At 42.7% G+C, this 12,565-nt stretch overlaps 1 protein-coding gene across 1 annotated transcript; it reads left to right on the top strand.

The window, feature by feature from the left end:
- The first annotated feature begins 429 nt into the window (after positions 1-429).
- On the top strand, positions 430-12,553 carry C13H16orf87 (chromosome 13 C16orf87 homolog). The gene is made up of 4 exons (XM_063410373.1): positions 430-616; positions 4,149-4,245; positions 6,342-6,524; positions 12,016-12,553. Exons 1-4 carry the CDS (start codon positions 551-553, stop codon positions 12,132-12,134), a joined length of 465 nt encoding a protein of 154 aa, XP_063266443.1. The 5' UTR covers positions 430-550; the 3' UTR covers positions 12,135-12,553.
- The last annotated feature ends 12 nt before the right edge of the window (positions 12,554-12,565 follow it).

The raw sequence follows: 12,565 nt of genomic DNA, 5'->3' as shown, positions 1-12,565 counted from the left end.
GGCTCCCGTCACCCTTCCCGCTCTCCCAGCCCCCGGGCCGTTCCCAGCGCGGCCGCCAGGGGGCTCCGAGCGCCGCCCGCGCGCAGCCAATCCGGCCGCGTGGGCGGGGCCGGCCGCTCGCGCGGGGGGCGGGGCTTGTCCTCCCTCGGGGGTGCGCGGGGCTCCTCCCGCCACTTCTCCTCTGGGCACCTCCTCACTCTCCTCTCTCCACCTCCCGCCACCGGCTCCTCCCGCCACCTCTCCTCTGGGCACCTCCTCACTCTCCTCTCTCCACCTCCCGCCACCGGCTCCTCCCGCCACCTCTCCTCTGGGCACCTCCTCACTCTCCTCTCTCCACCTCCCGCCACCGGCTCCTCCCGCCACTTCTCCTCTGGGCACCTCCTCACTCTCCTCTCTCCGCCTCCCGCCACCGGCTCCTCCCGCCACCTCTCCTCTGGCCGCCCCCTCCGGCTCCTCTCTCCACCTCCTTCCTCCCGCTCCTCCCGCCGGCTCCTCCCGGGGCGGGCGCTCCGGCCGCGGCCGTGTCAGCCCAGCCACGGCAGCAGCGAGCATGTCCTCCAGTAGGGCCAAGAAAGTGAAGATGGCCACCAAGTCCTGCCCCGAGTGCGACCAGCAGGTGAGCGGCTGCCGGCGGAGCGCTGGGCTGCGGAGCGGGCACACCGGCTCCGGGCGGCTGCCAGTCGGTGTCTGTGTGAACTGAATGGTTTTTGTTGTCTTTGCAGCTTCTGCATGGAACGCGGGTTGAACACCGCGTCCCTCTGGCAGGCTAGTGGAGTAGTTGCATTGTGCTGAGGGGTTTCTGCGCGACTGCAGAACCTCTTGTGTATGTGCTGGTGTTGTTTAGGAACTGTGTGGTCTGTTAAGAACACAATGAACCGGGTGATTTATATAATGCAGTTTGCCCTTTGGATGACTGATGTGCTCGGGAGAGGGCTCCGAGGTGTTGTTTTCTCCCGGGGTGGTTCGGAGGCAGCGGAATCGAGCCCTTTGGTGCGATTTCTGCCGAGTGCCCGCGGAGCTGTTCGTGTCCCACTGCGGGTTCCTTGTGTGCACAAAATGGAGCTGCTCACCCTCACACGAGCGGCAGCTGCCGTGCACCGCTGCCGTGTGGGGAGCTGGTCTCGTTTACTGGGCACGATGTGAGTATTGAAAGCTGGCGGGTTCTTTCCAGCGGAGCTCCGAACAATGGCCCGGCGCTGCCGCGGCGGCCGTGGGGCTCGGCCGGGGGCAGCGCCTGTCACATGCACTGCTGGGGACATCCGCGCTGCTCTGTGACCCTGGAAAGCCCACCCCTGCTTTAGCCATACTTACAAAAAAATAAATAGCCTCGTATAATTTATCTCTGCTTGCATAGCTTTAAAAAAAAAGCCCACATTTTTTGTTCTGACTTGCATAGTTTTTACAGTATTCCTACTCATCCTGGCACAGTCGGGAGTGCTGAGCAGTGTGTGGGCGTCCTTTCATGTTTTAACCAAGATCGACCACTGCAAATGCACGTTAAGCACGTCACTGAAATACTATTTCTGAGAAAGAAATCGTGTGCCAAGTTCTGGTTACTCAGTTGGTGAAAGGAGAAACGAAAACGAGGGAGAAGTCATGTATGAGCGTGGTGGTGTTTTTTTTGGGTTTTTTTTGTTTTTTTTTTTTTTTTTTAATAAATGTAGTGAATGTCGAACTACAACAATAAGTAAGCAAACGTAGGCTTTTTAAGCTGATGTGAAAACTGTCACTTTGTTCTGCACTTACATGCATATCATGTGTTTTAGTTTTTGTCAATGTAGATTTTCTGTTAGCACTCTTCTGTGGCTTACATGGATTTTATGTGCTTATATGTCCTGCCCTTGCACACATTGCTCATAGGACCTTGTTTTCCACTGCCAAATATTTGAGAGGGAGCAAGGAACTAAGGCCTACAGTACAGGTCAACCCTTTGCAGAGTTTGAGGAAACTCATATAATTCTTAACTGACTGTGTTATGTACTGGTGTTTTCTTAAATTCTTCCATAAGCAAGGGCTTAGCATTTGTTTCTGATTTTTTCAGTAGAAGTGGCATGCATGGAAATATTTAGACAACCACAACTATTGGAGCAAAATATTGAGTAACACTTCTTAGACTTCAAAACATTTTTCTGTTGTAATTTAGATAATATATCATATTTCAGTATTTTCACAATCAAAGCACAGGTCCATTAAACTAGGGAGCCTGAAGCAGTTGCAGTCCATCTGCGGAAATAATTATCACTTCCTAATTTAGCATCAGGTAAAATGTCTTGTATGAAGAAAATTTCCTTTTTGTAGGAAAACCTTAAAACAGTGTGAATTAGGACTCTCTTGTGTTAATTATGTTGCAGGGTGTTACCAGTTTGGGTCTTCAAAGAATAACTGATAGGTTTCAGTGATAAACCCCTTCCCCCAGGCCCCCCACCCTGAAATGGTGCACAAACCTGTAACACCAGAGCAGTATTGTTCTGTTCAACACTGCTGAGTTCGTTAAAAATACTGACTCTGTTCCAATCCCCTTGGGTGGCTTTGCCAAAGTGGGGGGTTTTTTTGTTGTTGTTGTTTGGGCCAAGCCTGGAAAGGTAATTATTGGAGAGACTCAAGTGTTCAGGAATGGATTTAGCTGGAACTCTTTATCGCCTTAAGAACACACACAAATTATCTGCCAGATAGCGGGGCTTTTGTGCTGTTACACTTACATATGAACAAGGAGACAAACGTGCACACGAGTCTGCTAAATTCTGACCTTTAAAGTTCAAGAAACCTCTATTGGACTCGTTTTTATTATGTCAGTGTCTCCATAAAGGGAGTTAAAATCTCTAGTTCTGCAAAACCTGTATCAAAAAGTCTATCTGTAAGCTTTTTGTAGGGTGAAATGCAGGGGTTCAGATGCGCTACAGAAAGCAAAATAATTAGTGTATTCTGAGTAGCAGTTAAGTTCTCCTTTACAAATTCACCTACTAATTTGGCAGGGGTTTTTTGAGTCAGTGGAACTTTGGAACTTGGTTTTTCTCCATGTCTGGTTAAATTGAGGAGGCAGTTGTGGTTCTGTGTTCCTGTTTGTTTCAGTGGGCATTGGCAAACTTGTAGTGACCTGTCTCAAAGAATTACATTTGAGAAATTACCTCCTGCCTTTTTCCCCCCACTATCATGCTTCAGCATGACTCCAATTTAATTTGTGCTGTTTAATCTCTTCCAGATCTCTGCCTAAACTTGCTTTGATTTGTGTTTTCAGTCTTAAACTTAATCAAAGCAACATGGTGTATTTCTCACTGCTCTAAAAGATCTCAAGAGATCTTGGCACTGGGGTAATGAGTTTCTTAATTTATCAGTGCTGCTTTTTAAAAATTGCTCTGAGTGGATATTTGTTATTTTTCATATGAAATGTGTCATTTCTTGTTTTACATTGTTATTTTCTGGGGGAGCATACTGCTGCTATTTGCTTAGCTGATCAGGGGCACTGTATTCTCTCAAACTGCTGGGCCTGCAGTCAGTTCTTGCCTGGCTGGGCTGGGTTATTTGCATTTTGAATTAACGAGGTCCTTCTGTACCCACCCGGCCTTGTCTGCAGCGCTGGAGCAGAGTGTGCTACAAATGCATCTGTTTTGCTTCAGGCTCTATTGTGCCTCTAAAGCTGCTCCTCTCTAAAGGAGCTGCTTTCAAATGCTGCTGAAAGTGAATGCATTCACAGTGTGCTGACGGTTTTAACTCATAATTATTTTTTTTACAAGTAGAGGAAGCAAAACTGGAAATGTCTGACTGATGTGACTGCTGATATTTGAGAGCTCTGACGAGAAATTGTAATTCTATTTTAATTCAGCCTTCCTTTAATGCTCTCTACTTCCCCCCACCCCCTTCCTGTCAGTCTGGGGAAAAGTAGTGCAAAGCAATCACAACAGCTGTACATTTCAGGCCTGATTTTTAACAACTGCATAAAGAAAAGGCTTGGAGAGTGATTTACAGCAGAATCTGGTTTTATTATGTTTAAATACAGTAACAGGACAGGCTGTAGTTTGCAGTACAGACTGAGTTTGAAGAGTTATCTCTGAGAACAAAATGTGAGTTCCTAAGTGTGGGGTTTTTTTCATGGAACAGGAGTTTTATCATAATTTAAAATTATCTGAAATTTTTGTCTTTTGTTTTCCCAGGTTCCTGTTGCATGTAAATCATGTCCCTGTGGCTACATATTTATCAGTCGAAAACTCTTGCATGCTAAACGTTCTGAGAGATCACCACCCATCACAGGTAATACTTACAGAGGGAGAAGGGAGCAACAGTTCTTTGCCCTTATTTCCTGGAGGCAAGAGATAGTGTTTTACTTCTCTGTGTAAATTGACTGCTGTCAGTTCAATTTCCCTTGAATTTGTGCATGGTAGACTTTGAATATGTTAATTTTTCTTGAATTTTGGCGGGAGGAGGAAAGCTGGTGTTATCAGTCTTTCTTTGTACTCCTGATGTTGGCATTTATTCTGTGTGTGTTGTAGCTGCACACATTGATCACTATGCAAAGTAACCCCTTACAGAATGCTTTGTGTTAATGCATTGAAGCTAAATGTGTAGAGGTCCCAAAAGGATCTGATTTCAGAGCACGCGCTGATAGAAGCTGGGTTTTCTGAAAATAAAAAATTGGTCATAATATTTAATCTAAAACTGGGTGGATCTTGCTTTTCTCTCCATGATTAAATTAAATAGTGCTTTTTTTGTGCCTAACTTGTGTGTCTTTTGTTGATGGACACAGTAAGAAGTCAGTTGAATGTGCTTTCTGGCATGGATAGCATTCTCCTTGTGTTCATTTATATCACTTCCTCCAGCAGTAGGAATTAGTCAGAAAAATAGTGTGACAGGAAATATATATATTAAAAAATGCCAAAAAACCTGACCCAAACCCAACAAATATCTGATCTATAATATCAACTTTTTAAAATGATCTAGCAGACCTGCAAAATGGAAGCCAGCTATTTGATGTTTTGTATCAGTGTTTTGAAGGATAGGTGTAGGTTACCACTTGGAGGAAATAAGTGACTTTATGCTGACAACTGAACTTTAAAGGTGGAGGAGATTAAGAAATGTCTGTGGTAGATTGGAAATGTTGGTCAATTTTCTTTCCTCTTCCTACTTTTTTGATAAAGCAGTTACCAAATAAAGCTGAAGGCCATAATCTGGTTGTATAATTCAGCTTTGTTCAGAGGAAATGCAGCAGGGGAGGCAAGCTGAATATATGCTGGGGGCCATCCTGCTGGAAAGCAGCTCTGGAAAGTGCTTCCTACTGTGAATGTGACCAAACACTGGCAAAGGTTGTCCAGGAGGCTGTGGAGTCTCCATCCTTGGAGGTACTCAAAAGCCTTCTGGACATGGCCCTGGGCTGCTGGCGCTTGGTGGCCCTGTGGAGCTGAAGAGGTTCCCCTGCTACCTCACCCTGGCTGTGACACTGGGAAATAGAGGCTCTGTGTGGCATTGGAGAGTGGACCCTGCTGTCCAGCTTGCACCCTGTGTCTGTACAAGGTTAATGGGACAGCTGCAGCCAAAGGAAATCAGTTCCCCAGAGAGAAACAGTAGGAGGCTGCGTATGTCTGTGTATGCTCCTGAGGTAACCACATCTTTTAGAAAATGTTGCTCCAGTATTTTCAGCAGTACAGCTACTGTAGGGTGGTGCTGCAGCCCTTCAAATGTGCAGCTAATCCATGGGTGTGCTGTGTTAACTGTACTATATTTGGTACCCAAGCTCATTAATTCTTACTTCCAGATAAAACTCATGTAAATACTCCTTTCCTTGAGTGACTTTGGTGTTTAGGAAAACAGTACACCTGTACACCATGAGCATGAGGAGGCCTTGTCTCAGGTTGGATGTGGTGGGACATGCACACTGTGTTTTTTGGCATTTCCTGACAGAACCATTGACTCAGCATTCAGTTTGTCTGAGCAGCAGCAATAATTTCATTGTTAATATCATAAGAAGCCCAAGTGCTGTTGTGTTTGCTGTATGATAAACTCTTGCTAGTGGAGCAGATACAATGGGATGTCTTAAAGGCTGTGATGTGTGCAGTTTGTGTTCCCATCTTATTTGGGAAACAGCTGCTTGTGTACCAGCAAACATCTCGTCCTGCAAAATGCTTTTGAAGTAATTAAAGGATTGATCCTTAGAATCAAGAAGTGAAGCATCCTTCTGGATCTGGCACCTTAATTTCTGCATGGATATCGTGCAGATGCAATTGTTCTGTAAAGGTGTAGGCATCTGACCACTTTAAGGGAAAAGGTTGGTAGGGTGGGGTCAGCATTAAGAGTAAACTAAGAACAAAGGTGAAGACAGTCCTGGATCATGGCATTTCTGTTCATTTGCACAGAAAACAAGAGTGAGGCCAAAAGGAGGCGGACAGAGAGAGTTAAGCGAGAGAAGATAAATTCTGCAGTAAGTAAAGATTTAGAAAACCGAAAGAGATCCAGGTCTAACAGCCATTCAGATCATAGCAGACGAGGAAGAGGAAGACCCAAGAGTGCCTCAGCGAAAAAGCACGAGGAAGAAAGAGGTATGAGAGCTGGAGAAATCTGTTTGTTGGATTCTCTGTTTGTATCTTTTTTAATCAGTAAACCTTTATACTATTCAAACTATTTAACTAGACTAGTTCAGCCAGTACCTGATACCTTAATGTGAGGAAGGGACTGATTTGCATGTGTAGAGACCTCTGGTTTTATGTTTCGGTGTCTGATGAAACTAACTGCAAAGATCTAAATCTGTATTTTTAGCCACTGTATCAAGTTTCAACATGTAGGTTGGAAGCCATTAGACTGAATTGTTAAGTAGGTTTTTTATTTTGGTTTTTGGTGGGGTTTTTTGTTTGTTTTTTTGGGGGGCGTTGTGGTGGGGGTTTTTGGGGGTTTTTCTTGTTGAGGTGCTGCTGCTCTGTATCCTAAGGATAAACCATATAATGATACCTGTTCTCAGAGAGGGGATTGGAATGACTGGATTACTCAAAAAGTTTCTTGAAACCTTTTGAAGGGCCAAAGTAAAAAGGGCATCTCGAAACAGTATTGTGACCTGAATTTTGGCCCCATGTTTCTGGGGGAAGGAGTGCCTCCTTGCCTGTTAAGATTCCTTGGTGACCTGCTGTTTTTAATCATTATACAGTAAAGAGGCTGTTACATAGCTGGAGTAATTCTAGAACCCCTCAAGAATGTAAGTCACTTAGGGTTCCTCTTGTTTTAAGAACCTATTGACATTGCATCTGCTAGCTGTGTTTTTGGAAATAGTAATTTTAGACCTGAATTAGGAATCCAAAACTTAGCAGGGGTTTCAGAAGGTTGGAAGGCAGATAAAAGGGGAATTAACAAGACTTCATACAAGTATTCAGCAGATATTATTCCTAAAACTCTTGAAGTATATCATGTGGCATAACTCAGACATGGAATTATTTCTTCCTTTTCATCTTACCCAAAAAAAACCAACCCCTGTTAATCCATGTTGAAAATTCCTTTAATTTCTGACTTCTCAAAACCAATTTTGATATCTCTGCTGTTTAATACAAATCTGTTTCTTAATGTTTCTTTCATGTAAAAACCAAGTATAAATTTGGATTTGTTGGGGGGTTTTTAGTACTTTCAGTGTAGGAAGAGGAGGTGGCATTTGATTTGTGTATATATTTTCCAGATGGCAATTGTTCTACTATAATAGAAATGCACTTTGTAGTATCCAATCTCTTCACTACTGCATATGACTTACTGTAGCTTCCCTATTTGTTACTGACCCAAGCTGGAGTTTTTCTGGTAGCTTTAGGATCCTTTCTAGGCATTTAACTGCCAGTCTAGTTCACAAACAGCCTTGGTTTTAAAATTCCAGCAAGCTGCTTAGGTTGCCCTCTAAAAGTGAATCTTCTTTCCTGTCCCCTGACAAAGAGGAAAGCAACCAAAGGAAAAGATCCATTTTCTTAAGACATGTTTTATAGTTTCCAGAAAGTAAGAATTTGACAGCAGGAGGGATATTTAGAGAACATGTTTTCCTATCCAAAACCAGGCTGAATGTTTCTAACCTCTTGCTGCAAACTCTAAAGTGTGGCAATACTGCAGTGCTTTGAGGTGGAGGACTGGATATCTGGATATAATGGGATTTTGGCATAAGAGTGTGCGTGGTGTGCCTTGTTTTGGTGATTTCTTAAAGTTCAGTCTTACTTGATAAGATTGCCTTCATCTTGTGCTGTTTTTACCATCCCTTTTCCCTAATCTTGTGATGGCTGTTTCTTCCTCAGCCCTTGTGCAGGGATTTGGCTCACACCAATTTGTCATTGTCATTGCCCCAGTGCAGCTCATCTTATTGTTCAGGAGTAGGTAGGCTTAGATTATTTTCTTACTTCTGGTTATGTCAGACTGTAGTGTGTGTAGACCACTGTGATGGTCTACAGGCAGATGAAGAAAAAAATTATATATAAGCTGTCATGGTTATAAAAATAAATTCAGCTGGGAACTCATCCTTTTGTAAGTAATTACTAAAACAAGTTAACACTGACCTCTCCCTTTTCAAGTTGCTTTCAAAATTGAAACTATGTGTGGAGTAATTAGCGGGAATTTTAGAAATATTATTCCTTTACCACATCTGCTGCTTGATAGTGTTGTTTGTGTATATTAAGAGCTGTAATTCTGCCACAGTTAAGGTGGTTTTTGTGTGAGTAGCTGCTAGTCCTTGCAGCAGTCTGTGTGTGTTGAAAGTCAGCTCTGGAGTGCACGATGCCAGTATCTTATTTCCTTGCCTGTTGTATGTCTCAGGATATTTTGGGTATGTGTTACTTGCCACTAGAGGTTGTGCTGTTGCCCCAAAGACTGGAAAAGAAGCCACTGCTTGTGTGGGTGTTTAAATATTTGGTTCCTAATGCATTTGTAGATGGCAAAACAGGCAGACAGAGAACACCTCAGTTGTATTAACATGGAAGAACAGATTATCTGTACATTTGAAGACCAGCCAGCTGTGAAAATTTCCTTCCTAAAGACCCCGGTGACATCTGTAGCTTTGCTTCCTTGCTTGTCATGCAATTCCATACACAGTGTGCTTGTTCCCAGTTATGTCTGTGCCTTTGACTGGTTCTTTTGTGTCCTTCGTGACTGGCTCACATTAGAGCAAAGAGCTGCAGCAATTAAGAAGAATAGAATAAGCAAAAAGACTTTTTAAAACAAGCTATTTTTTCCTACAGATTTAGCAAGAAGGAATGGAGGGGGAGGAAAGAGGAAGCAGATGTAGATTGAGGGGATATGGCAGTACTGGGACCCAGAAAATTATCCTATCACATGTTTCAGAGCCATGTGATGACCCTGGAAAATAGGAACTTATCCCTGCAGCCTTGGCTTGTCAAAATTGTAATTTAATTTCTTTGTCAGATGTACCTCAATGTATTTTGAAAACACAAACGCTCCATAATAATTTGTCTCTGATTTTGTTGTGGGGGTGTGTTCTTCGTTTTACTGTGTGGGACTGACGCACATCTAGACTGGTTCCCAGGTTTCCTTGTTATCTGGGTACTAACCCTGATTGTATTAAACAAAACCCCTTACATACTGGAGGAGGTGGTATTGGTTATTCTGAAAGAGGTTGCCAGCAAGTCTCAGTAAGAGAAATAGACTGGCTAAAGCAGACTTGTTACTTAGGAAGCCAAATCTTCATAAAGGTATATACATACATTTCAGTATCCTGATAAAACTTAAGCTGAATGCATTTTCTTGATGCAAGGTTCCTTTTTTCAGTAATTTCCAGCTGCATTACTCACACATTTGCTTGCCCAATGTGCCAGTTTGAAGTAACTTGCTATCTTGAGAAATGAATCCATACAAATTTGTGAAGGGGGAGGTCCATATGTGATTTATACATAATCACTGTTTTAAGGGCTGCAGTATAAGGAGGTTGCAGGGGATCTGGGGATGCAAGAGACGTGATGCAGAAAAGCTATTTTTGCCTAAATAGCCCCATTGTTGTATAGCAAACCCCCTTAGTTTTTAATGTCTTACTGTCTTGTAGCAGCACAATACCAATTTTCTTTTGCTCATAATAGAGAAATGAGTCAAAACTACTCTCAGATAAGACTGAAATGGAAAGTTTTCAGAGTGTGTGTGGAAGCTGTGGTCTAGCCACACTCCTTATCCTAGGAGTAGTGTATGTTGAAATGTCATGCAGGTGTGAGCTCTTCACTTGTTACTGCTGAGAACTACAATTGTCCTGAGAGTGCATGAGGCTTGCACACCTGTGTTAACCCCTCATACTCTTTGATATCAAGACTTCAGTGAGCTGAAGTCTCAGAATAAGGCTGATCTGGGAGGACAGGGAGAAAGGGGAACTAAGAAGTCCACAGTCTGTTAACAGCAACCAGGGCGCAGTGCAGGGGGAGTATTTTTAATTTTGCTGGGTGCTGATATGTTCAAGTTGTGGCTGGAGTCGTTTGGATCAGGAAGTATGAAACAAGGGGTGGATCTTAGATATGAAAATAGAAAAGGTTAATGTGGAATAACCAGTGTGTGTAGTGTCTGTGCTCAGAACAACTCCCAGCATTGTTAATTTTTCAGTGGTGAGAGGGAGGAAGTGGAACAACCCAGAGTGTACATACAGAAGCTGATTTGTCTGAAACTGTGGAGTAGGACTGGCAGTGAAACTCACTCTCAAACTCAATACACTAGAGGATATTGCCTTGCTTAGCCAGGAAGTCAGCAAAAAGCTGATTTCTGTGTTTCTGTATCAGTGTTATGTGAGAACACAGTAAAGGATTTTGGAGCTTCTCCCACTTAGTTGTGGAACATGAGCACTGATTTCAGTGGAAGGCAGTCTGCTGGAGTTCTCTCTAGCTGTAACACAAATGTGATGCCAAATCTAAAACCATTGTTATGAATGTGAACCCACTGAAGGATATCCAGGTGGGTAGGTGGAGCTATGAGACACTGGGATCTATTTTCCTGGTTGTGCTTTCTGTTACTTTCCAGTGCTGCCTTTTCTTTGGCTTTCCCATGCTAGTTTAGGTGTGTTGGTGGAGCAGTTGCCAGGGTGTGTGACTGTGTTAGTGAGACAGAGGGGTCTCTCAGGTGAGCCCTGTGTTGTGATTGTAACTGAGCCCAGGCCACTGTGGAACCTGGATTAGAGATGGAGTTGCACAGCTGAAAGCTCTGAATGTGTTTCTCTCTTCCTTCTATCTACAAGCCTGATCTTTTGCTGACAAAACTGTTCCTTTGTTGGCATTATTTTCTTAACAATTTGTGTTAGCTACCTGTGGCTAGCTACACTGGGATAGAACTAGTCATGATCTGGAGGAGGTGATATTCATGAAAGTGATATTTCTCAAATGGTGTTATTTTATGAATTTTTGTAGTGTAACATAGTTTATTTGAGCCCTGCAGTATGGAAACTTTTTGATGGCTTCCCGTTGTGTGTCTGTGGCATTGAAGCAAGCCAACATCAGCACAGGGAACTCAGGGGCTTCTACTTGCTCAGTGAGGTATTAGCAATGTTCTACAGCTGGGATAAGATGGAAACTGCAGTGTAGAAAGTCCAGAAATGTGCATGATGATAAATTTGGAGCCTGACTTCATCCAAGTATCTGCTCTTTGGCCTTTGACACTGTCAGTAAACTCTTGGGTTTCTTTCATGTAGTTGTAAAGTAAGGGGGCAAATCTCGTGTTTAATGAGAATATTGTAAAATAACTTTGTTTTCTTGGATGGGAGGTGGTTATGTAAAAGAAAAAAACCCAAACCACTAGAACCAAAAAAACTTGAAGGAACACTTGAATACTTGTTTATCTTTATGTTAACGACTCATTCTTCCTTCTTCATTAAAGAAGAAAAATTCAGTCATGCTTTTGGCTGACTCATTCTGTGTCTCTTCCAGCACCTTTGTGTGCCTCTGTTACTTCCTCCTCTTTCTCACTCCCTCTGTGCATAGGAGCTGATTGTCTAACTTCAATTCCACTACTTCACATAAGTTACTAATTTCTGTTTAACTTGCCTTAACTGTGAATAATGGAAAAAGCCTCTAATAGTGACCTTTTTTTCTTCTACAGAGAAACAAGAAAAAGAAGTTGACATGTATGCTAACCTTTCAGATGAAAAGGCCTTCGTATTTTCAGTGGCCTTGGCGGAAATAAACAGAAAAATTATCAATCAAAGACTTATTCTATAACTTGTGAGCACAATCTGATGCAGTTTTATGCAGGATGGCTAGCAGATTTCCAAGGTGCCGTGGACTCTCGGAAAGTGTGTTGTCTGCACCAACAAGGACCATAGCATTTCCTGTTAAAATTCTACTCCTGTGCTTGGAAATCGAATTCTGTCTCTACAAGTCAGAAAGAAAGTGGTCACAAGATTGTGCTGTGAGAAATCAGAAAGCAGATGTGTTTCATGCCTTGAAGACAAATGCACAGAGAGACTGCACCCATTCCAGAGCACTTCTTTTGAGTTTGCTGCCAGAAATGCAATATTTTAAATATTTTCAGAAATAAATGATTTTCCTTTAAAATTATATATTTCAGATTTTTCAGCTATATTGCAGTTTATGTATGTACAGTTCACGTAACTTTTTAATAAATTGATATTCCAATATTTTATTGAACT

The sequence above is a fragment of the Prinia subflava genome, chromosome 13, assembly GCF_021018805.1.
Source record: "Prinia subflava isolate CZ2003 ecotype Zambia chromosome 13, Cam_Psub_1.2, whole genome shotgun sequence".
NCBI lineage: Eukaryota > Metazoa > Chordata > Aves > Passeriformes > Cisticolidae > Prinia > Prinia subflava.
The sequence above is the reverse complement of the archived record's forward strand: the minus strand, read 5'-3'. Positions and strand labels throughout refer to the sequence as shown.